The sequence below is a fragment of the Muscardinus avellanarius genome, assembly GCF_963383645.1.
Source record: "Muscardinus avellanarius genome assembly, chromosome: 11".
NCBI classification, from domain to species: domain Eukaryota; kingdom Metazoa; phylum Chordata; class Mammalia; order Rodentia; family Gliridae; genus Muscardinus; species Muscardinus avellanarius.
In genome coordinates, this window is record NC_137797.1 from 105464388 (window position 1) to 105490749 (window position 26362).

The 26362-nt window shown below is 40.6% G+C and overlaps 2 protein-coding genes across 2 annotated transcripts; one reads left to right on the plus strand and one right to left on the minus strand.

Moving 5' to 3' along the window:
• Nucleotides 1–6937: 6937 nt before the first annotated feature.
• On the plus strand, nucleotides 6938–7648 carry LOC308270426 (uncharacterized protein C12orf60; the record flags this gene model as incomplete). The annotated part of the gene is made up of 1 exon (XM_080706321.1): nucleotides 6938–7648. One exon carries the CDS (start codon nucleotides 6938–6940, stop codon nucleotides 7646–7648), a length of 711 nt encoding a protein of 236 aa, XP_080562447.1.
• A 1433-nt stretch (nucleotides 7649–9081) lies between these two features.
• ART4 (ADP-ribosyltransferase 4 (inactive) (Dombrock blood group)) lies at nucleotides 9082–25886 on the minus strand (the record flags this gene model as incomplete). Its single annotated transcript, XM_080705038.1, has 5 exons — nucleotides 9082–9158; nucleotides 9970–10027; nucleotides 15525–15625; nucleotides 22869–23577; nucleotides 25806–25886. The coding sequence occupies 5 exons, from the start codon at nucleotides 25884–25886 to the stop codon at nucleotides 9082–9084; spliced, it is 1026 nt and encodes a 341-aa protein (XP_080561164.1).
• Between the last annotated feature and the right edge of the window lie 476 nt (nucleotides 25887–26362).

Here is a 26362-nt window from a genome sequence, read left to right on the forward strand (position 1 = left end):
TCCAGCTATCAGAGAAAAGTTTCCGTCACTCGAGACCGTGGAAACAGGATCATGGATAAAGTCAGAAGACTTGAAGGAGAAAAATGACAGCTAATCTCTAGTTCCGGGTCTTACTTAATTCAAGCCAAAATCATGGCCTTTAGTGTAAAATGAAAACTTGTCATGGAGTGAAGGCATACTTTCCAAGGCAGATTCTTTTAGGGAATATTTCTGACCAGAAAGCAACAGCATTCCTGTCCAGAAAGCGGAATATCAAGGTCATTCATCAGCATTTCTCAAATGTTCACTGTGAAGCCTCCACTATGCTTTGAAATATTTGAAGAAAAAGAATGTTCCTGGCCTTCAAGAATGACGGAGCATTTGGAGACACACAGCAAATATCTAGTATATTTAAGTAGGACACACACACACACACACACACACACACACACACACATTTATTTATTTATTTTTCGGTACTGGTGATTGAACCTAGAGGCATTCTAACTCCGATCTACACCTCCAGCCCTATTTTTTTTATTCTTTATTTTGAAACAGGGTCTCACTGACTTGCAAAGGGCCTAGTCACTAAGTAGCCGAGGCTGTCCTCAAACCGTGATCCTCCTGTCTCAGCTTCCCAAGTACTGGGATTACACGTGTGAACCACCGTGCCCGGCAGGATGTAATTTTGGAAGGAGCATAAAGCTGGTTTAAGAAAGAGCACAAAAGTGTACATTAACTAGTGTGAGAGTTCACGTGTGTTCTTACACAGATAGCTACCAAGTGCCTCTGTAAGGACATGAAAGGAAATGTTATCATCCACACAAGCGACACCCATCCCCACCGATGTCATTTCATCCTTCCTAAAACTGGTATCTTTACTGCTTGTTTCCCCCTATGATTCAGTCTTAGAAGTTGTTAATCTCCCTTCTCTCATACCTTCAGAGAAAGAATCTGCCAAATCGTGCCAGAGGATCCTCTTATAACAAGGCTGTCACTTTGTTTGTGGCTAGGATTCAAGACTGACCTGTCATTCCAAAGCCCCTTTTCCATACGGACAGAGTATGGTATTTATACTAATAGAAATTTCCACACTACGTACCTTGCTGTGTTCCTGAATTCCTTGTCCCAGCAGTTGTTTCGGACACTGTGGAAGTGCTTTTTCATCTGGTTTCATCTGGATGTTTCTGGTGGAATGTGATGACCTCCAGACTTTGCCAGTCTCTGCTGGGTCCCTCTGCCTGTCTGGTTTACAGGCTACTTGTGCGTGGCCCAGTCCTCAGACTTCTCCTGTTTCCTCTAGTATATATTAAGTCATGTAGTTAATATGAATTAACATCTTAATTATAACTCTGTATACATTAAGTAATAAAATGAAAGACTAGCAGAGCAGTAAAACTTTTAAAGTTTCTTCTCTAATGGGCTTTCTGTTGTTGAAAGGTGCTACACAACGGACCTCTTTCAGATCAGCCAGAGGATATTTCTCTCATGTCACAGCTGTGAAATACTGGGGTTTCATCTGGTCAACCGTTTCAGATATTAAGTTCCTTTTAGCTTCTGTTGCATCTGTACCTTTATCTCTTGCTGGGTTGCTGTTTGCTTTAAGTTCTCTCTTTCCTTCTCTCTTTCTCCCTTCCTTCCTCCCTTCCTCCCTTCCTTTCTTCTTTCCTTCCTTCCTTCCTTCCTTCCTTCCTTCCTTCCTTCCCTTCCTTCCTTCCTTGTAGTATAATGGAAGTTAAACCCAGGGCCTCACACTTTTTTTGACAAGTGCTCTACCTCTGACCTACACTCCTAGCCCTTTGTTTAGGTTCTCAAGAGATATAAAGCCATCTATCTATCTATCTATCTATCTATCTATCTATGCATGTGTGTTTAATTAAAAATACTTTTGGTCTTCTTTCAGGCTGGGATTCTGCCCTTTGTCACTAGGTCTCTCTTTATCTTGATGAGTTGTCTTGACAACATCAACACCTTAAAGACCAACATGATCCTTTTCCCTTAAAGCTCAGATCAGAGTTTTTGTGAGTCTCTCTCTGGATTTGATTATTCTACAGCAAAGATAGCACAGACTGAGCCCTTCTGTAACTTGGTAGAAAGATGCAGGCTTTACTTTCAAATGGTCCTAATTTTGTGTACCCCGAATACCACTTACTAGTAAGTCATGTGATCCTGGGAAAGTCGTTTAACTTCTCTAAGGCTTTCCACTGGTGCAACGTGTGTGTTGGTTCATAATTTATGGCCTGTTGTGAGTTAAATGAGCTGGGCCTGGTGACACCTGCCTGTAATCTCAGTATGTGGGAGGCTGAGATTGGAGGGGCTTAGTTTGGAGACCAGCCACAGCAACTTAGTGAGACCTTCAGCAATTTTGTGGGACTCTGTTCTAATATAAAAAATAAAATAGGAGCCAGGTACGGTGGTACATGAGATTATAGATAGGAAGATCACAGGTTTGAGGCCAGCCTCAGCAATTTATGTTTCAAAATGAAAAATAAAAAAAATCTGAGGGTGTAGCTTGGAGGTAAAAGGACCTTGGGGTCAATCGTCCTTACCAAAAAAAAAAAAAAAAAAAAAAAAAAAAAAAAAAAAAAAAGACGGGGCTGATGGTGTGGTGTCTCAGAGGTAGAATACCTCTGAGTTCAATATTTATTATTCCTTCCCCACACAATAAGAATTAAATGGGATAATGCATGTAAAATGGAAAGATACTCTTCTGTATCTATAAAGAATCTTTGATGGCATTGTGACTGTGAATTTAATCTATGAATCAATTTGGGAACAACTGATATACAGTGTCTTCCAATCCATGGACAGGGTTTAAATTGACATCCTAAGTATACAGTCTTTTAATCTATGGATAGGATTCTTCTTTCCATTTATTTAGGCTATCTTTGATGTTTTTCCTTATAAATATGTTATTTTGGCTGAGCGTGGGATTACAAGCGTGTGCCACCACGCCTGGCCTTTAGTCTGATTTTTAAATGTTAAAGCCAATCTTTCATTTCTAGGATACATCTCAAGTTGGTTTATTCAAGTTGGCATTATTCTTTTTATCATTGGATTAGATTTGCTAGTGTTTTGTTGAAGATGTATATGTTCCATCGTTGTCGTCCCCTTGCCCTTGCCCCCTCTCCTCCTCCTCCTCCTCCTCCTCCTCCTCCTCCTCCTCTTCCTCTTCCTCCTCCTCCTCCTCCTCCTCCTCCTCCTCCTCCTCCTCCTCCTCCTCCTCCTCCTCCTCTTCTTCTTCTTCTTCTTCTTCTTCTTCTTCTTCTCCTTCTTCGCTGCAGTTCTGGGGATGGAACCCAGGGGTATTCTACTTCCGAGCTCCACCCCAGTCCTGTTTTTTATTCTTTTATTATTTGAAACAGGGTCTCAGTGAGTTGCAAAGGGCCTCACTAAGTAGTAGCCGAGGCTGTCTGCGAACCAGGATCCTCCTGTCTCAGCCTCCTGAATACTAGGGTTACAAGCGTGCGCCACCACGCCCGGCTTCTGTCTATGTTTTTTAGGGATACTCTCTCTGTTGTTTTCTTGTATTTACTGCAATGGTGTCTTCATAAATTGAGTTGAGAACTATTTTTTATTTTCTGGAAGATATTGTATAATATTATTATTAAAATTTCACAAATGTTTGTTTGAGTTTACCTGTTAAATTATCTGGGCTTTGAGCTTTCTTGGTTTTGGAAGGTGTGTAACTGCATATAAAATTTCTTTAAAATATATACATTTATTCAGTTTTTCTTTTTCTTCTTGGGTGAGTTAGTATAGCTTGTGTGTTTTTTAAAGAAATAGGTTCATTTCATTTTAGTGGTTGAATGTTCAGTTTTTCTTTGTTGGGTTGGTGGAGATGTATTTTTATTCTTGAATAAAGAATGTATTTTGTGTCTTCTCTTCTTGGTCATACTGTCTTAAGATTTAGCACTGCCATTGGTTTTGCTTTTCAAATAAATACCTTTGGGTTTTATTGGTTTTATGTTTTTCTTTTAATTTTATTAATTTCTGATTTTTATTAATTTCTTCCTTCTGCTTGCTTTGAATTTGCTTTTCTATTTCTAATTTCTTAAAATAGAAGCTCATGTTATTCATTTTAGTTTTTTTTAAAAAATAGGCATTTAATCCATGGTTTTCTCTATAAAAGCAACATAAGTTTTGTCTCATAGATTTTGATATATTTTAATTTTCATTCAGTTCAAAATATTTAAAAATTTCTTTTATAGTCTTTTTGACCTATTGATTATTTAGTAGCATTTGGTTTAATTTACAACTATTTTGGAATTTTTTCATGCAGCCTTCTATGTTCATCTCTATTTTAGTTCAGCTATGTTAAGAGAATATTTGTCATCTGTTACATATATCAAAAAAGATTCTGGAATCTTGATTAAGATTGAGTTGGATTTATAAATAAATTAAAAGAATATTGACATTTTTAGCAATATTGAGTCTTTCGGTCCATTAACAATGTACATCTTTACTTATTTAGGTTTTCTCTTTGTTGAATACTTTGTTGAAATATAAAAGTCCTTAATATCTCTTAGAAGATTTATCTCTAAGTATTTAATATTTAATGATATTATGAATGTCATTGTTTTAATTTAAACTTATGATTTTGTTGCATATATTAGCATTCCTATATATTAGCAACAAAAAGATAACAAATATATAAACAAATATATTATTTGTTTATTTGACCTTGTATTTTGCAATCTTGCTACACTTATTCTAGTAACTCACATTTAATATACTAATTGATATGTTTAGATTCTCTAACATTTATTATTAATCTGCTTGTATTTTTTTTTTTTTGTGGTACTGGGGTTCCTGGAAGCCCGTCTACCTCCGGGCTACACTCCCAGACCTATTTTATATTTTTGAAACCCTATTTTATATTTTTGAAACAGGGTCTCTTACACCAGCGCGGTTGGCTTCGAACCTGCGTGATCCTCCTGTCTCTGCCTCCCAAGCGCGGGGATTACAAGCGTGCGCCACCGCGCCCAGCTTAATCTGCTTGTATTTTTTTAGGGTTTTATTCTTTTGTCTCCTTTTCCTGCTGTCTCCTGAGTAATGTAAATAAATTTTTGGATTTGATTTTAATTTGTCTGCTGAACAGAATTTGCAACTGGTTGCCCAGGGCCACCATCACAATGACCACGGGCTTGGTGGCAAAACAGAAGTTCATCCTCTGAGGCTGGAGGCTAGAACTCAAGTAGACTAGGACCTTCCTTCTTGGGGGGCTCTAAGGAACAATCCATTCCTCACCTCTTCCAGCTTCTCGCGGCTGTCACTAGCTCTTAACTTGTAGCTGTATGACTCCCATGTCTGTGCTCACGGTCCCTTTGATCCCTACTCTTTTCGAGAGGTTACTCTAGAAATGACAACATACTTCTACACGTCACACAAATACCTAGAATCTTATCTTCTCACTTACAGTAAAACAAAGAAGACTTACAACTGCTGGGTCTCCTTACCTTTTCTCCTTTATGGGCTACTGGTCCCATATATTGAGTCCGCACACACTGAAATCCCTTTGGTGTAATTTTTTTTTCTGTAATTTTTGCTTCTGCCTGTGACCCACCACCCCACCCACTATTTGATTCCCAGGGGGCCCTTTTCCTGGTGTTCTGGTTAGAAAACAGAGCTTTGCTTTTCCCATTGTTGTAAACTTCCTATAACTGGGTCTAGTCTCTGGATAAAACAGAGAAAGGAGTCACTGTTCCGACATCCCTGCCCTATAGTTGCTTCTGCCCAGCATAGAGTGGAGAGAGTGAAGAAGCCCCTACCCGCAGGGACAGCCTTGGCAGTTCCGGTTGGCAGAGGCGACAGGGCTGGGATGGCTTCAGTGCTGACAATCTGGTCCCAGGACTTGCTTCTGCTAGGCTTCTGGCTTCTGGCTGTCAGTAGTTCTGAGCTTGGGGCTGTACGATGCCCACCTCTGTTTCCATGGTCCCCTTGACCCCTATGACTGGTGATATTTAGTGGGCAGAGGATGGGATTGCGTGCTGCGCTGCTGTATCCTTCTGGTATTTAGAAGTCAGAAGAGCGTAAAGAGGCTGCTCTTCGGAGGCTCCTGCCCCTAGTGTGCTAATCAGAGTGGAGTTTCCTTTGGAGACTTCCCTGTTTGAGTTTGTTCAGTTTCAAGATGCCCTAGAGTGCAAGATACGATGTATAGGAAGCAGAGAAAGGCAGAAAACACACACACACACACACACACACACACACACACACACACATCACCCCAAACCACACAAGCAGAGAACTTCATTGTATTGTCCTTTGTGTGTATGGGTGTATTTTTGGGGGGGGTTGTTGGGGACTGAACCACCCAGGGGCAGTCTACCTGAGAGTTACACCCTAGTCCCTTTTTAAAAACAATTTTGAAACAGGGTCTCGCTAGGTTTCTGAGTGCCTCTTTCAGTTGCTGAGGCTGGCTTTGAACCTAAAATCTTCCTGTCTCAGCCTCCCAAGTAGTAGGATGCATGTCCTTTATATGCTGTGTGCCCTTCCTGCTTCTGCCTACCATTCGGAACGACTTGATTGTTATTTCGTGTAATGCTGTTCATGATTTTTAGTCACAGTGAGTAGAGGTGATCAGAGTACGCTTACTCCATTTTTACTGAGACCCAGAGCCCCTCTAAGTAAGATTTAATGCAGTATCCAATCTTCTTTATTACCCTGAATGGTTATTGAGGGTGATACCCTTGAAGGTCCTGTATCAATGTATATTCAGGAGCTAGAAAAATATTATATATACATATATATTATAAATTCAGTTGTATGCCTCTATTCTACTCTCTTAATTATTTTTGTCATTATCCTATTTAAGCACAGGATCATTTTGCCTTAGAGTTTGTATAGCTTTTTTTTTGCTTTGGACGGGAGTCTTCCTCATATTTAATCTTCCATCAACTTCTAGTTTTCATTTGAATTTTGCTTTGCTTTTCAGTGCTGAAACTTCTCTGCTGGAGAAATGTCTTCAGAGTCAGAAAAGGATAAAGAAAGACTGATTCAAGCTGCCAAAGTGTTTTTCTTTCACATGAAAGATCTTACTTCTTTTATAAACACATTTACCGAGTTCTTTAACCACAATATGAATACTCAGATCCTCTCCATCGCTGTGAAAGAAGATAGCAACATTAAGGATTTCTTTGAGCAAATGCTTAAAATTTTTAAGGAGATGCAGTCTGTAGTGGAGGCAATGCACAGCAAAATACAAAAGGAACCTTTATATTCCAGTGTTGCAAAGGCTATGTGCTCTGTGGCTGAGAAATGTACTCATGTGGAGTTACAGCATTCAGCTAAAAAGATGTTAAAAAATGTCCAGACACCAGTCATTGTCTCTATGCTGAAGAGTACTAATGTCCTTGGGAGTTTGGAATCTTCTCTTTCTCTCTTGATGAAATACCCCATTATGAGTCTTCAGTTATGTGATTTCTATAGAGAAGACACCAAAGAGCCATCAGAAACCACCACATCTGGGAAAACCCCGAGTTCAGACCTTTCCAAAACGACTGCAATAGACACCTTGAAAAAACTGCAGGATGCACTAAAATCTGAGAATGCCAGCAATCTCTTAGAATCAGCAGCAGATCATTTGGAACAAATTGTCAGGGTTATGCAACGAACCTTAGAGTCCCTCCAAAGAGCCATAAAGACCCTGGAAACTGATATTTCTCTTTAAGAAAGCAAATGACAAATTGGGGTGCAATAAAAGCCATGTTTATTTCCATCAGAAAAATCAATTAAAAACCTATGATTTCTTCATAGATTTTTTTTTTTTGGTGATACTGGGGGTGGAACACAGGGGCTTTCTACCTCCAGGCTATACTCCCAGACCTATTTCATATTTTTATTTGGAAACAGGGTCTCATTAAGTTGCTGAGAGCCTCACTACTTAGCTGAGGCTGGCTTTGAACCTGTGCAATCCTCCTGTCTCAGCCTCCCAAGCGTCAGGATTACAAGCATGCACCACCACGCCTGGTTTCATAGATCTTTTGATACCAGACATGTGGCTAACCATTTACGTGTAGTTTCGCTTTGTAAAATAAAAAGGTCTGACGAAAGAAAGCCTGTTTTGACTGGAAGTCACTACAAAAATATATTGTTGAAAAGAAATTAAGGTAAGATTACAGTTGACGGTATTTCTATGTATGTTATCTTAGAGCATAATTAAAACAACTAATTTCCACTCTAAGAAAGTCTATTTCCAGTCACTACAAATTGAAGTCTAGGTAAATGTCCATACTTCATCAGGGATGACTTTTCAGGCCTGGAGGATATAAGTATGACCACGTTTTTGTCACTAATACCAAGCTATAGAGTTCACTGCCTCCACTTTCCTAAGCCATCATTAAATATTTTTAAAATGATTTATCAAGAATAAGCAAAAAACAAGAATTAATTTTCTTGCTTATATGAATATAACCAGAACAAATGATTTGTTTTCTTTTGCCCTTTACTGAGGTCTTATGATTAGGAGACACTGCAAGTTCAGAACTGGAGGCCCCCCAACCTTTCACAAAGAAAGACCACGATGCCTGAAGAAGTAGGATTTCTGAGATGTGCCGTGCTGGGGCAGAAGAGTTAGGAAAGTCAGCCTGCCTACCATTCAAGTATTTGGCTCTCAGGTATTGTGAGTGTATACTCTCAAGATTGCCTTTGCAGTTACTATTTTACATGATACCTAATAGGAACTTTGTTGGGAATAAGAAAATTGACCACGATAATTTCCAACCATGGCTCTCAGTGTAGTTACTACTGTTTTGTTAAGGAATGACAAGGAAGTATAGTTACTATTGTTATATTAAGAAATGGCCATGTCATGTTAAGGAACCCTTCCTCCACTCCCAGACAAACAGGTCTTCAGACTGTCTTTTGGAAAGAGTCAGGTGGATTTTGACCATTCCCAGATCTTAGGGAGATGATGAGTTTCAACACATTACTTCTACATCTTTAGTCAGTACCGATGCTGAAATTTGCAATCGGCATCTGCTAATACTTGTTTTATTTGGAGGAGGGTCTTGAATGGACTCATTTGCTCCCTTCCCCCAAACAACAAACCGTGTAGAAATGGGAGGTGGGAGACTGCTTTCTCACTCTGTCACTTCTTCTGCATCATGTGTCTAGGATTTCACCCTCCTTGATCTTAGGACTGTGTCCTAGGATGTTGCGGCCGTCGAGGGAGGGCAACCCTATGGAAATGAACGGGATTAAAACCAGGAGACATCTTGGGTCAGAGTCTCCCTGTGAGGTAACTAGCAGAGCAGCTGGTGGTGGTTCAAGGGAGGTTCTTGATGCCAACCGTAAGGGCAGCTAGGGTAGTCACTGGGTGTTAGAGATGAGTCTTCCCAATTCAGTAAGGATGGGTGGCCTCCAGGTGACGGTGGCCCTTGTGAAGCTGCCACGTCAGTGCTTCTCACAGACATGTTTCCACCAGTGGCACCACCATTCGGTCCCCTCCCATGGCTTCCCATATGCTGCTGCTGCTTAGCTCGTGGAATTGTTGGGGAAAGGCTGAACGCTCCTCAAATCCATTGCCTTCATTCAGTGTTTCTCACGAATACTTTGGTTTTGGGTACATCTCATTTTCCTTAAAGTTCTTCAGGTTTTGAAGAATAAAGTGGAGAAGACTCACTTTTTTTTTTTTTTTTTTGGTATTAGGGATGGTAGCCAGGTGTGGTGGCACACACTTGTAATCCCTGTGCTTGGGAGGCAGAGACAGGAGGATCACGCAGGTTCGAAGCTGGCCTTGCTGGCTTAAGAGACCCTGTTTCCAAATAAAAAAGTATAAAATAGGTATTAGGGATGGAACCCAGTGGCACTGTACCTCCGAGCTATACCCCCAACCCTGTTCTATTTCTTATTTGTAAACAGCGTCTCAATAGGTTGCTGAGACCCTCACTAAGTTATCTAGGCTGTTTTTGAACCTACGATCCTCCTGTCTCAGCCTCCCCAGTACTGGGAGTACAAGTGAGCACTACTACGCCTGGCAAGAAGACTCACTTGTTTCAATGTGATGCCTGGTCTTACTCTTCCTCTGTAGCTGGAAGCACAGTATGGGCTAAGTGAATGAAACATAAACCGAGAGGAAAGGGCGAAATGCCATAGAAAAGAACAGAGCAAAAGACAAGATCATGACTCATTAAGAAAGGAAGCGAGTCCTGCGGTGCTCTTAATACCTTTCCCCACTCCACGATTCTTAGTTGCCACTTTAAGAGTCACTAACGTAGGAGAACTGTCTCACTCAGAAAACCTTGACTTCTCATGGAGAACAGATTGCTTTAGGCTGACTTCTTAGCTGCTCTGAGTGGCTTTAACTGCACCCTCCAGCTCATGCCTCTCTTTCCATTCTGCCAGACCTATCCACCTCTTGGCCTCATTTACACATGGACCATCCTCTTTCCTGCTCCACTCTTTGGCACATAGGAAGACTCTCACCTAAATAAAGCCTCAGCTGTCATAGAAAGGCTTATCAACCACAGTCCAAAGGAATTTCATTTTTTTCCCCGAACTCCAAAGATTTATGATTTGTACTTGTTTTGGTTACTAGGTGCTTGGTACGCAGCATTTTCTATTGTTTTTCTTTTTCCTCGTTGTTCATGCCAAACACCCCAAGGTCTGGCTCAAATGTTTCCTGCAATTAAAACCTTCCTGGCTTCTCTTTTATCAATTGGATGAAGTACCTTTATTGGACTTGCATGAACAGGCGATTTGATTTTCCTTCTCTTGGTATTTCCTCAGTCACTTGACTGTGTTCTTAATTTCTCTGGAGAGGCTGTAAACTCATGAGTGATCGGGCCTAGTGAATTCAACCTTTAATCCCCTAAGTACCTTGTGTGTTGCATAGCTCAACAAGTGCATTTATGTGCCACAAGAAAGATGTATGCAAAATGTAGGATGGATTTTCCTAATATGACATTTCAATATGGCTTCACCAAAGCTTGCTGAAAATCTGTCCCAGGAACTAATAGGTAGCTATCAACCTATTAGTGGATTCTAGAAATTGCCTGTTGTGGAAATTCCATGCTTGCTCTATCAGACATGGAGTCCAGTGCAGCTCAGAGACAGAGGTGCACTTGGTCGGAAAATCCCATCGTGAAGAATGATAGTGGCTGGGTGTGGTGCCATGTGCTTGAGTTCCAGCACTCAGGTGGCTGAAGCTGGGAGCAGAGGGGTCACTTGAATACAAGTGTCACCAGCCTGGGCAACATAGTGAGCTATCACCTCCAAAGAAAAATAGGAAGAAGAGACTATGTTGAAGCCTGACGTCCCTGACAGGTGATTTTATGTTGCTACTTCTTCATTTGATCTCTTTAATCTTCACCCAGATCCTCCGGGAAGTCCCGTGAGGGTAGATGAACTGATTTCCACTTTCTCCATTTCTTACCCACACTTCCTCAGGGCGTAGGAAGCATGTACTTTCAGAATTTGACCTTGTAGTGCTAGCCCTCTCTAGTACTCCATTTAGCTCAGCCCTGGGGCCTTTGGGGATCAGGTAAGAGAATCCCTCAGGTCTCCTCCTGAACTGAACACAGTTGGAGGACATTTCCGGATAATTTATGCTTTGTGGTTCATGGTTTGCACACAGTGGAGCTCATTTATCTTTGGTATTTTCTTGGTAAGCATTTTTTCTTTCATATTCTCTCTTTTACCTTCACACACAATCAAGTGTTTTTCTAATAAATATATTTAACTCTTCTATGAAGACTGAAAAATTCCATTTAGTCCCCGGTAAATTTACATGAGTTTAAATTTTAACTTGCATAATAATATCTTAGGAACATGTATGTAGCACCTCATTACTAGCAGCAAATAAGATTTCACTAACATCTTTCATTAACTTTCTCTTTTATTTCTAAAGTTCCTATGTTTCTTCCCATTTGAGACCATACAAGTTTGATCTTGAATATTGATACAGTCCCTGAAGAAAATTTACATTTTGGGTAGGTCTCTGGGGCTCAAATATTTTCCATTACACGAAAAATTTGTCTTTTGTTTTATAATTCAGTCTTCTTTGGTTTGTTCTGTTTGGGATTACTCAATTTAAAAAACAAAACAAAACAAAAACAAGGGAAGCCTGTATCCATCAGAACTCTTTCAACTGAGATAAAAAAAAATCTAATTTAAATTATGTAACCAAACACATAACTTAAGGACTTATGTGATAAAGAAACTTAGGGTGTTCACAGCTTCATGCCCAACTGGATCTAAAGGCTCATGTGCTCTCGTCGGGTTTCAGTTTCTTTTTATTCTCGTTTCTTCCTTCATCGGGTTAGCTCCTTTCCCAGGGTGGCAGGGTCGCCTTCCCTGGTGGTGAGATAGCTCCTAGCATCTCTGTGTTCATACCCTGCTTTTGTGACCCTCCATTCAAAACATGGATTCTCACCCAACTCCCTAATCAAATTTCAAAAAAGCACTCTGATTGTATCTCACAGGCTATCATTGGATGGTTGTCTTTTTCTCTGTGCCCATGGAGAAGAAATATACCAACTAGTCAAGGCATGAGTGGTGGTTTGAGTGAGCTTTGTATCAAATGGTAACCGGGCAGAGTGATTCCCCAGGGGTGTTCAGGGTTCCCTGATTGGAATGAGGCAAAGGGGTCCAGGAAGGTCAAAATAGAACTGGCAAAGAGGAGGCCAGGTGTTGGCTTCAGCAGGAGTACAATGGAATTACCCTTCTGGCAGAAAAAATAATTTCACTTCCAGCTATAGGGTTCATAAAAAATTTTCATTTAGATATATTTTTAAAAAGGAGTCACAAGGACTTCCGGGAAGATGGCGACCGAGAAAAGCGGGGCTTAAGAGTCCAGCTAACAACCAATCTCCATTACCACAAAAAGAGCGCCTTTCATAGCCAGAAAACACCATCACCAGAAAAACAAAAAAAACCACCAGGCTCCAGAGAGAAAGCGGACTGAGAACAGAGCTCAGGGCCACAGAGGAGACACACGCGCCCGAGGACGCGGCAGCAGCGCCATACTGCCGGCGGCAGCGGCGAACTCAACGGACGGCTACAGCAAGCCAGGTGAGCCGCTGCGGAACAGCCAGGCGGGATATTTCGGCGCAGACAGCATTTAAAGCTCCCAGTGGCTGAGCTCAGCACACGCTGCAGGGATTCAGAGTGGAAATCAAAACCAGAGAAGAAAAAATACACCAGCCTCATGGCCGAGGGCGTGGCAGAGGCGCCATATTGCCACCAGCGGCGGCAGCAGCAGTGAATTCACCGAGTCCAGTACAGCTACATCTGCGTACTCAAGAACAGTGAGTCAAATTGCGGGCCACAGAGGAGAAATCGCAGTATTGGGCCTCCTGGGACTTGACCCAGTGAGGGAGTGGTGGTGGCAGAGATATCACACCATAGGAGAACGTGCAACCTGGCACCCCCCATAGTTTAAAGCAGCCTCTATCGACTCCCTGGGTCGGAGACTCTGTGATACAACCCAGTAAAGGAGTAGTGGGGTCTGAGATAATACAGACTCGAGATCCAGAGCACCTTAAGGGAAGTCATAGTGACCCAAGGGAAGAACCCAGAGAAGGCACAAACATCCGAAATCATGGGAAAGAGGAATAACACTGGAGTAATGAATGTGCACAACCCCACAACATCAGAACCTGATAAAACAGAAAATCAGAGATTTCTAGAAGATCAAATCAGGAAAATAACTAGAAATAATAGAGGTGCTTCGAAAAGAACTCAGAGAGAGCCAAAAAGAGATAAAGGATGCAATTAATGAAGTAAAGGCCTCAATTCAAAGCACAAACAACCGATTAGACCACATGGGGAACAGAATCTCGCTCTTAGAAGATGAGCAATCCAAAAATGAATGCATAGTTTCTAATCTAGAAAAAATATCCAACAGCAGGAATCTGACATTGAAGAAATATGGGCCCATCTTAAGAGAGCTAACCTAAGAATAATTGGAATAGAGGAGGGAAAAGAAAGTGATACCAAAGGGATCAACAATCTCTTCAAGGAAGTAATAGCAGAAAATTTTCCAAATATAGAGCAAGAGGTTGATACACAGATCCAGGAAACTTATAGAACTCCCTTTAGACAGGATCGGAGAAGAGGATCCCCACGCCATATAATTGTCAAAATGACCAATGTGGAAGCCAAGCAGAGAATCTTAAAGGCAACAAAAACAAAGGGCCAAGTGACATTCAGAGGCAAACCAATTAGAATCACTCCAGACTTCCCAAACCAAGTCATGAGAGCCAGAAGGGCTTGGAGTAACATATTCCAAACTCTGAAAGAAAACAACTTCCAGCCAAAAATTTCCTACCCAGCAAAACTTTCTATCAAATTAGATGGAGAAATAAGAAGCTTCCATGACAAACAGAAACTGAAGGAATTTATGTCTTCAAAACCAGCGCTAGAGAAAATACTCAAAGAGATTAACTACAAAGAAGAAATAGGTAACACTCACCAGAACCAGAGAAACAAGAGTTTCCATCCAACAGACAACTAAGATTGGTTATCTGTGGAGATTCATTATTTATGTTAGTCTTTTACCTATCTTTAAGTTGTATTGTTTGCCTTTATTGTTGTTAATTTTTAGGATTTCTAGTTGGAATATTAATATACCTTCAGATATAGCATTTGGAAATATTTTATCCAATTCTGTTAGTAACTGTTAACTCTGTTTACATTGTCTTTGGATATACAATATTTTCTTTTATTTTTTAGGGAGTTTGTATATTCTTCTGTTGCCTGTGCCATTGAAATCATATCCAAGAAATCACTGCCAATTTCAGTGTTGTGAGGTTTTATGACCCAGATTTTCTCCTAAAAGTTTATAGTCTTAAGATTTATATTTAGGTCTTTTATCTATTTTGAGTTAATACTTGTATATGGGATTAGGTAAAGGTCCAATTTTATTCTTTTCCATGTAATTATTATTTTTCAACAATATTTAGTTAAAAGATTATTATTTCCACCACCAAATGTTCGTGGAAACCTTGTCAAAAATAACTTGACAATATAGGGAAGAATTTAGCTCTAGGCTTGTATTTAACTCCAATGGTCTATATATCTGCCTTTAGAACAGTACTACACTGTTTCAATTATTGTAGCTTTAGATGGTTTGAAATCAGAAAATATATATCTGCTAGCTTTGTTCTTTTTCAAGATCGTTTTGGGTATCTAGAATTCATATTCCATATTAGGATAGATTTTTTTCTGAAAAATAAATATATAAATATATGATAGTTTCACCTAAAAAAAACAGAAAAAAATATGCTCTAGTAAGAAAGAAAGCAAAAAGAAATATTGAAATGTTATCTTTAAGTCATCAAAAGCTTGGTATCAGACAAATGAAACTGTTATGTGAGATTAACATTTTTAATTTTGGATAAATTGCTATAATACTAGATGTCAACCACTAAGCCAAGCATGGGAAGGAGGGATGGGGAGAGAATGGGGTGGGGATCGGGTGGGGGCTGACTGGGCGATGTGTGCATGTATGTCTACAAAAGTTTGTATCCCACTATGATGTATGAATACAGTGCACCAATAAAATAAAATAAAAAAAAGTCAAAAAAAAAATAAAAAGGAGTCACAAAATTCCTTTCCACTCTGCTTTTGGAAGAGATGACAATACTGGCCAGAAAGGAGAGAGAAATAATAACTACAGGATCAGGAATGCACTTCTTGCTGGAAGCTGTAAAAAAACAAACAAAAACACAGAAATTAGAGGTATTTTAGGTAGCAGATATTTTTCTAAAAACAAACAAAATTTTTACTTATTTTTCCTTTGATTCACTAACTTAACATTCAAATTCTTAACAAAAATATTTGAAGTCAGCTACTCTTTGAAAAGTCTTCTATTGGATTTTTCCAACTCATAGAACGTTACATGCTTGTTCTGCAGATGATAAAACAGGTACCACAGGGTTAAGGAATTTACTTCATGTTACCCAGCCAGTTGCTGATAGAAAGACTGATGGTAACTATCTATGTTGAATTCCCTGGGATGTAAATTCTCAGTCCTCACTGTACCTATCGACCACACGAGTCACAGTTAATTCCTCTCTCCTCTTCCATACTTCTCACTTTAGTCCTGGGACTCTAACTTTGTTGGTGTTCTTCTTTCTCCCCGCCACTCCTTCTTAGGCTACTTTGCTCATTTCTTCTTCTCCTGGTGTTTTAAGTTGCAGTGTGCTGAGGTTTTGTCTTTAGACATCTCTCTTTAATGTACACATCTATGGAGAACTTATCCTACCCAGTCTTATGGCTTTAAATACTGCCTGATAGCTCTCTGACTCCAGGTTGATCTGTCCAGTCCGGGTCCCTCTGAATCCCAGACTCATACATCCAAAGTAGATTTGACATCTCTACTGGACACTATCTCATATCTCAGATACAACATGCCTAACACCAGACCCTGCTTTCTGTGCCGAGCCTCCATCCATAGGCTTCCACTCACTGAATGCCTACCCCATCACTCAGTTACTCAAAACTTCACTCCTTTTTTTTTTTAATCTCACTCTTCACATCCCTTCACATCTGGTGTGTTGAGAAATTCTTGGCTCTAATCTTTATGAGATATTCTGAATGTAGCCAGCCACAACCATCCCCACTGTTCCCATCACCTGCTCTTATCTGGGTTATTGAAATAGCCTGATGACTGGTTTCTTTCCTTGAATATTGCCTCATTACAGTAAAAATTACACTGAGTTGAGCTGTTAGGCCACCTCTGTTAAGATGTAAGTTAAATCCTCTGTGGCACCTGTCCAGAATCTTTCAGCAGTTTCTTTTCTGACCAAGAGAAAAAGCAAAATATCTTATAACTGCCTCCAGGGCCCTACGCTATCCACCTCCCTCCCCTCTTCACTTTCCACCACTTGCCTTTATTCATTTCCACACATTTGCTTCCTTGCTGCTTGTATTAGTTAGCCTTTCTTTTTTTCATCACCATGACCAAAATACCTGACAAGAAAAACTTAGAGGAGAAATATTTATTTGGCTCATGGCTGCAGAGGTTCAGTCCATAGTTGTCTGGCTCCAAGGTAGAAACATCATGGTAGCAGGATGTAGTAAAGAATAGCTGCTCATCTCTTGGCAGCTGGGTTGCAGAAGGAAAGAGAAGAGAAGAGAAGAGAAGAGAAGAGAAGAGAAGAGAAGAGAAGAGAAGGGAGAAGAGGGAAGAGGAGAGGAGGGTAGGGGAGAGGAAAAGAGAGAGGAAGGGATTAAAGATGGATATGCTGCCTCTTCCCATCCCCAAAACAACTTACCATAGCCTGAACCTCTAAACTGTAAACCAAAATAAACCTTTCCACTTTGTAAGTTGTTTAATACTTATATTTTGTTATAGTAATAGAAAGATGACCATCACAAGCCCCCTTCATAATAATTAGAATATTAAGTTATCTTGTTTTAAATTTTAGTCTCTCAAGTTAAAGTAACTTTTCCTTCCTAACTCTCTTTATTACTCCTTATCTACCTATTTTATGGCTACTATTATTATTTCTACCTCAGATTATTACTATTATTTATTATTATTGTTATGTAGATGATATTTGAGAATAATAAATGAAAATATCTGTAAGTTACAAACTAAAACTCATTTGAGGAGTCCTCACATTGGTTTTGCCATAGCGTTTACGTTTTATTTTCTTCTAGACTACTATTCAAAGCCTTTTATTTCTTTTTAACCCTGTTACACTATTTTTCAAATTGACAGTTGTGATCCACTGGGATGAGTTGTGACTCAGTTTAGAAGATCACAAGCATTACTGTTTAATACTCTGATAAAGCAGGTTAGAATAGAAAATACTAGCATTATATTGCATGTGTCAAGGACAAATTCTGTCATACATGAAAGTATATAATTGAATATTTATGTGTATGGGAGCTGAGTTAAAACAACTATAGCCAATAAGCTTGAAACTAATAGTATTTCTCTCTAAGGTTTGTAGAAGAACAAAAAAATATCCCGAAATGAATTCATATAGAGGATTGTCCTGGAATTCTTATTTGAAAACATGGGAAGGGTCCTACTTTTGCCATTTGTAAATTGTATGAATAACTTTTATGCAAACCCTTTTAATCATTCTGAAAGTCAGCATTTACATCTGTATAGTAGGGTCAATAACCCAAATTACAGAATGATTGTAAGAGCTAAACAGAGAGTATATATAAGAGCATTTTGTAAGCTAAATCACTATGCAAATATTTTATTTTTTTGCGGTACTGTGGATGGAACCTAGGGGCATTCTACCTTCAAGCTACACCCCCAATCCTATTTTTTATTCTTTATTTTGAAACAGGGTCTCACTGAGTTGCAAAGGGCCTCACTAAGTAGCTGAGGCTCTCTGTAAACTGCGATCCTCCTGTCTCAGCCTCCTGAATGCTGGGATTTCAAGCATATACCACCAAGACCAGCTTTACAAATATCATTTTATTGATGTGTAATAAACTAATTTTGATCATTTTTATCTTAGGGCATGAGGTCTAAGAGAAATACTAATTATAACTTTTGTTTTTATGAAATATGAATCTAAATTATATCAGATGCTTCAGAAGTAAATATTCAAACTCTTGACTAAAAGCAGAAAAGGGTAAGACTTGTAGCATACCCAGTTAATGTAGTGTTTGAGGCAAATGCTATCTATATTCTTTATCTTTCCACATGTGGATAGTGTAACCCTCTTACACTACTTTTCAGATTGGCATTTGTGAGCCGTTGATGAGCTGGAGCATTATTCTTTTGGAATACCACCTAGCAAAGAGAACAGCATCCGAAAAATAGTCTAGTTAATTCCTCCCATCCTTCCCTGTTTCTGCTCTTCCTGCTGGTCTCACTGAAGCGCACATTTGTGCCCTTGAGCCCTTATCTAGTTATCTTGATTCCATAAGCCACAGTCCTTCCCCAGCGTCTTCCAATTGCATTTGAGAGGGTGAATGGGTTCAAGTGTGGTCACAACCTTCTCGTAAAGTGAGCACTGCCTCTTCCAGTTTACAAGCGAAGAAACAGAATCAGAGGTGAAGTCGTTGACACAGGGCCACGCCGCCACTAACATAACCCAGAGCTTTCTGGCTCCAAAGCGCAATTGCCTTTTACCATGCCATTGGGTCCCCTGATTCATTCAGTTGTTCATCTTTTCATCTATTCTTGTGAGACAGACACTTTACTTCCAGGTCAGTGTGATGCCATAAATCAGGGGGGGAAAATATATCAGAAGCCCAGAGTCAAACAAAACAGGAAAGAAATAGTTAAACTAAGTAAACAGTACAAGCAGTAATAGTACCCAACAGGTTTTGCATACTTACATGTGTCAAGTGCCATTCTAAGAGCTTTGACATCTACTCATTCCTTTTTCTCCTTACCAGACTCTTATAAAATAGGTTTAAAAAAATTCCCATTTACTTGGAAAGAAACCGAGGGACAGAGAGATAAAGCTATGTGTCCGTGTTAGCAGTGCTAGTAACTGGCAGACTCTACATGTAAAATTGAGGCTACTACAAACAATTGGCTATAGTTTTCTAGAAACATGTTAAAAATTTTGATTATGCGAACCATTTTTACAGATAAATGCCGCTTCTTTGTGAAGGCAGCGAGACAGAACAGGGCATGTATTTGTGTGTTCTGCAGATTTTTTTTTGGCACAGATTATGTTGTTGAAAGAAGCAGTAATTTCAGGGCAAATAGCTAGTTAACATTCTGTTAACATATTTTGAGTCTCTCGACAAGCATGAAAACACGTTTCCATGGTAACCAGTATAGGTCATGGAGGGAGCAGGAGAAGAGCCGGAGGGGCAAAGCTCTTGGTTTAAAATGACTTACACAATTTTTCTTTTGCAAATTTACTCCCTTGAATGTACTGTGCTGCCAACTTGACCTCTTGACTGTGCAGACAACAGATTCCTGGCAACCCTTTGGACTTGAGTGGCAGGACAAGGAGATCAATTCTGACTTTTATTTTTTTTTAAGTCTGAGTTGAAGCCATGTTCTTTAATATTCTGTTGAATCATAGTGCAGGAGGGGGTATTACAGTATCCTGGCTGGTTAATTTTAAATGTCTTCATGTTGTCTTTCAAGTATTATGTTTTTTTGATTAGAGGGGAGCAGGAGAGAAATGAAGGGAAAAATAGAAGCTATCTAGAAAATCAGTTCTGGGTAGAACCTGCCGACCTTACTCCCTTCCCGTGAGGGACCCTCATTCAGATAAACAACACCTCCCTCCTCCTGAGGTTTATAGATGGGTCAGTCCCATACTGCTCCAGGAAGGTGGGGTAAGTAGAGTATTGCTTATTAATCAAAAGAAGTGTTAAGGAATATTTTAGGTTGTCTTACTGATTGACAGGAAAAAAAAAATCGCAAAGACTAACTAAAACCTTTTTAAAAAATAGGGCCAGGAGTGGTGGTGCACACTTGTAATCCCAGCATTTGGGAGGTTGAGACAGGAGGATCTTGGTTCGTGGACAGCCTCAGCTACTTAATGAGACCCTTTGCAACTCAGTTTTGAAATAAAGAATAAAAAATAGGTCTGGGGGTGTACCTCTGGGGGTAGAATGCCCCTGGGTTCCATCCCCAGTAACACACACACACACACACACACACACACACACACACACACACACACAAATAAAAAAATAAAATGATATTTGTATAGTGAGGCCCCTTGCAACTCAGTGAGACCCTGTTTCAAAATAAAGAATAAAAAATTGGGCTGGGGGTATAGCGTGGAGATAGACTGCCCTGGGGTTCCATCCCCAGTACCAAAAAAAAAAAAAAAAAAAAATTAGCCGGGCGTAGTGGCGCACTCTTGTAATCCCCGCGCTTGGGAGGCAGAGACAGGAGGATCGCACAGGTTCGAAGCCAGCTGCGTGCGCTGGCTTAGGAGACCCTGTTTCCAAATAAAAATGTAAAAATAGGTCTGGGAGTGTAGCCCAGAGGTAGAAGGGCTTCCAGGAACCCCAGTACCACCCAAAAAAAATTATTAGAGATAAGTGGATATTGATTGATAGAAGGCCATATAGTCTTCTTGTCCTCAACTGAAGCAACGGTGCTAAAAGCCAGACAAAAGTAGATAAAGCTTAGGAAAGCCCGACGAAATGAGATGAACCAGACTTCTCTATAACCTTCCCCTGAGGCCGGTTCAAGGGGAAAAAGCCGTCCCTAAATCTGGGGTTTGCGTTTATCCCTCCCTTCCCCTCCCAGATGTTTTCCAGCTGTGGCAGCTTGAGTGATGGCCATTTTCAGCTCTCAGCTGATCATGCGGTGCCTCCGACTTCTCTCTTCCTCTCTTCATTTTACAGAGTATCACCTGGCATGCCAGTGGTATTTTTGTTTTGCTATTTACAAGCCGAGGCTCCACAGGCTTCTAATTGATGAATTTCTAGAATTTCCCAGTTAATATAGTAACTCCTTTTTTTTTTTTTTTTTTTTTGGTGGTACTGGGGTTCCTGGAAGCCCTTCTACCTCCGGGCTACAGTCCCAGACCTATTTTATTTTTGGAAACAGGGTCTCTTATGCCAGCAAGCCTGGCATCAAACCTAAGCGATCCTCCTGTCTCCGCCTCCCAAGCTCTGGGATTACAATTGTGCGCCACCACGCCCGCTGGTAACTCCTTTTAAGCCTGGTTTTGCGTTCTGCATTTGGCCACACAGTCAACCATGGTCTTAAGACTTTGCATGTCAAGTTTTACGTGTCAAATTTCAGAAATAAGCAATCTATATATTTTAAATTGGGCACCCTTCTGAGTAGTGTAATGGAATTTTACGCTTTCCCCTTCAGTCCCAGTTAGAATGGGAATCATCCTTTTGTTGCACATTTTAAAACTGTCTACACTACCTGCCTGTCGGTCACTTGGTGACTGACACATCAATTACCAGGCTGACTGTGGAGGTATCCCAGCGCTTGTATTCCAGCGACCCTTATGTAGTAGTTTAAAATTACATCACCAGGCCTACATCATGCACCTCACTTGATCTCATCAGGTAGGCACCATATCATCTCATTTCATCCCAAGAAGAAGGAGAGTACAGTTCAGGAAGATATTTTGTGTGAGGAGGAGAGAGCATGTATATTAGCATCTATCACAAACCTTTTATACTGTTATAATTGTCCTATTTTACTATTATTGTTATGAATCTCTTTTTGTATCTAATTTATAAGTTAATTTTTTATCATAGGTGTTCATATATAGGAAAAAACATACTGTATAGGCTTTGGTGCTACCAGCAGTTTTCAGGCATCCCCTGGGGGTCTTAGAACATGTTCCCCATAGATAAGTCACCTACATAGTGACTTACCATTACAAGAACTAATTTTTATAGAGATAGTTGAACATAAAGAGAGGGGAACATAGCCAGGTGTGGTGGCGCACGCTTGTCATCCCAGCATTCAGGAGGCTGAGACAGGAGGATCATGGTTCCAGGACAGCCTCATCTGCTTAGTGAGGCCCTTTGCAACTCAGTGAGACCCTGTTTCAAAAGAAAGAATAAAAAAAAAAACAGGGCTAGGGGTGCAGCTCGGAGGTAGAATGCCCCTGGGCTCCATCTCCAGTACTGCAATAAATAAATAAGTAAATAAATAAATAAATAAATAAATAGGAACATAAAGAAAGGAAACATAAAGAGTTGACCGTAAAGAGAGGGGAAATCAAGGTGTATAGCAGCCTTTTCTCTAATCTGTCAGTTTCACCATAATTGGAGACCAATTTCCAAATTGTGAACTCTTTCCACCTTGTGCCTCCTGGGGGCTCGTGTACTCATGTTCAGAGTGTATATGACCAAGTCATAGGGTTGTAATATCATCAGTGGATGAATTCATTGGAATGAATTTACTGGGTGGTAACCTAGGCAGACACCCCACTCCCACCCCAGTCCCACTCAGAGAAGAACGTCATGAAGAAGTCTATTGCTCTGATAAGAGAGGATTCATTTTAGATCAAGATTACCTTTTAGCAGCTGGCAGTTATCGTTGCTCACATTCCCACTGGACCGCAACTGCAACCAGTCTCCTTTTGGGTGATAGTTTGCATTTATGACTTCGAACAACTCATAGGGAGGGACCAGGACTTCCTTCTTGAGGGAGAAGTCCTGTACTGGTGTACCCAGGCAGGTAAGCATGGTAAAGAGTGTTCGGCCCCCAGATTTCTCTGCCTCTTCTCTTAGGAGGGAGGCAGAGATAAATTGGCCAAACCTAATGGTAGCCCCTACGTTGGCTTCCAGGTGGACATCCTTCACCCCATGGTGTACCTCGAAACACAGAGTGCCGTTCTTCAGGATTCTCTCTTCCCTCAGGAGCTGGACCGCTGAGGTCAGGTAGTAGTGCAGATATTTGAAATGGAATGAGTGCTTATACTGCTGCGGGGTCCTGGCAGCACTGGCCATGGCTCTAAAAAAGTCGGAGCGCACCTTGTCATTCAATGTGTAGACCAGTATGGCCACAGCATGTGTGGTTGTCATGTTCTCGGGGAGAGCTTTTGCTTGGTTCAGCCACGTGAAGTGGGCTTTTTGCCATACTCTGGAGTAATTCTTATGGGCATCCAGTTCCTTCGTAAAATAATCACCTTGGGTCAGCTCCTCCATGACCCGTTGGCTACAGCCTTGGTACTGATCATCAAAGGACCCTGGCGTCAAGTCAAAGTCAATTTTAATTGCAACCTGTAAGTAAAAGCAAAATCTTGATTTTAATTTTTCAAGGCACAGGCCACACAGGGAAGCAGATTTGCGCTCTTCTCTAAAATCCTAAGTCTTCAAAACTGATGTTGGCGGATGTTTTACTAAAAATCACTACCCTGCATCTAGTATAATGATCCCCATATCATTCCGGAACCAGTGACCTGTGCTGGAGATTGATTTTGGCTTGATAAATATTACTGAGAGCTGAGAAAATTCATCTCCTTAGGGAGGCACTAAACCTTCTGGTATCACTGAAATTACAGTGTTTTTGCATCCTGAGCACTTGGAAGAAAAATTAATAACATTGTAGTTCAATTCTACTTTCGGTTTCCTCTATTTTCCTTCATACTCTTTTCTTTTATATTCCGTCCTAAATGTTGTAAGGAATAGCTTCTCTTTTTCTTTTATGAATGCCCAAGCCTATATTAAATCTTTGAAATCCTGGAGAAAAACCTTAAGTGATGAGCATTATTTGACTCCAGGATATAACAACCCTGTTGTCTATCCAGATGAGGGGAAAAAAACAAAACAACCTCCTCAAGGCCTTACTGAACAAGCCATGTTAGAGACACCTCTTCAGGTCTGATGGCAGGTGGGCTTGATTAAATTCTAGAACAAGGCTGCTTGCCCACTCAGTTACAGACAGTACTAGACTGAGGCCTCTCAGGTACGATTCCTGTCATGGAGAATCAAAGAACTATCTTCGTCTCTCAGACTGGCTCCCAGGAGGAGGAGGAGCAGAACCCAAGTCAGCTACCCTATTATTCCTCCCCATGTTACTAGCAAAATAATCCATCCATCTCCAGGGGAGCCGGGAAAGTGAAGGCTTGGACAGTGGTCAGGATGTGCCCGGGGAAGTCCCTCCTCTTGGAAACCAGGAGTGGGAAAAGGCCTTCTTCTTTGACGGATGGTCAGTTGAGTTTTACTGACTGACTTCTAGAGGTGCGCTAAACTGAAATTGGGGAGATGAATAGAGGTTCGCTAGGTGTCCTCAGTCCATCATGTAAAGTCTTATTTGAATTGTCCACATTAAAATAGACACTTCTTTCTTCACAAGAAAGGCTGCTCTTTTAACAAACAGTATTCGTTAACCGATACAATTTTACCCAAATGACAAGCCTGGGACTGGAACTCAAAAACATGCCATTTGGTATTTCTCCTATGTGACTTCTCTCATTATTCTTTAGTGCTTTGTGATTTTATGTTGTATTTGGGTATAAAGTGAATATGTGGGTATATATTGGGTATAAATATATGGGTATATATTGGGTATAAAGAATATATGCTGTGACTCTTGGTGCCCTTTCCACCGGGTCCCTCTCCTCTACCCCGCCTCCTGGTTCAAGTCTCTGAGATTGGAATTTGGTGATTTTGTGAATATTCATAGCATTTTTTTCTTCTTCTTCATCTTCTTTTTTTTTTTTTGTGGTACTAGGGGTAGAACCCAGGGGCATTCTACCGCTGAGCTACATCCCCAGCTCTATTTTTAGTCTTTATTTTGAAACAGGGTCTTGCTGAGTTGCAAAGGGCATTCCTAAGTAGCTGAGGCTGTCTGCGAACCTCGATCCTCTTGTCTCAGCCCCTGAATGCTGGGATTACAAGTGTGCACACCACACCCAGCTCATAGCATTATTTCAACTGTTACATTCCATGGGACTTATAATGAGATGTCATCTAGTTGTGTGTAAATTAGAACACATTTTCAGACTGATTAATTTTAAACAGTAATTCTTTAGAGCAGACTTACAAATAGATCTACAGAATCTGTTGAAGCCAAGCCAAACCGAGTCAATAATATTGCATTCTGTCAAATCTCATGAGCTCCAAAACTCTGTTAATGTATTACTAGAGCTCAAATGTGAACTCTGTCATCTCTTGCTTTTAGGTTATTTTCAACATTTCTTAAATTGGAATACTTATAACTTGAATTGGCCTGCACGATGCACTTTAAAGCCACATAGACTCAGTCTATTTTGCATGATTTATCTTGAGGAAGCGGTCTTTTAATTATTATGGAGAATCAAGAAAGGAACTGTATGCCGGTGGCTTTCATTAATGCCAAGTTTATAAGCTATAAAGAATTTGAAATTTTTAATAATTGTTTTCCCCAAGTTTTATTCACATTATTTACTAAAATGCCTGAACAGAATCAGACCCCAAGTCCCTTTGGAGCACTGGCCTCGGAGGGATGGGGTCCCCACGTCACCTACCGCATTGCTTCCCGTGGGCGTCTGCAGGCCGCAGAGGAGCAGCAGGACCGGCAGCTGCCCTCCTCGGACCCAGAGCCTCATCACGCGGTCCGCAGTCGCTCCGAGGAGGATTCTTTTGCGTCCGCTGATCAACGAGCAGCATCCGTTCCTGTAAAGAGTACTTTGTCCATGCAACTCCATCCCCAAATGTGTCCTCAGAGTTCTCCTCTGGAGTTTTCTTTGAGCGAATCTCAGCAGGAACTTTCTTCGCTCCTGTCTGAGCCAAGACTTCTGCGGACCATTGACGACCAACACTTTTCCAGAGAGGAGAAATCAGCTTGTTTGCATAGTTGAAATCTCTGTGAAATGCCAAATAAGGATGTCCAAAGAGAATTCCAGTTAGTTTCCAATTAAAAAAAAAAAATCCCTGATATGGTCTGTATTGAGGGGAATGACAAAGGCCGGTGAGAGGTCAGCCTCTGTGGCTCAGCTTTAAAATTCCCAGAGAGGCAGGAAAAGGCTTGCTCCGTGTGGAGTCTGGGGCCAAATGGCATTATCTTGAGCCCCAGGCTTTTATA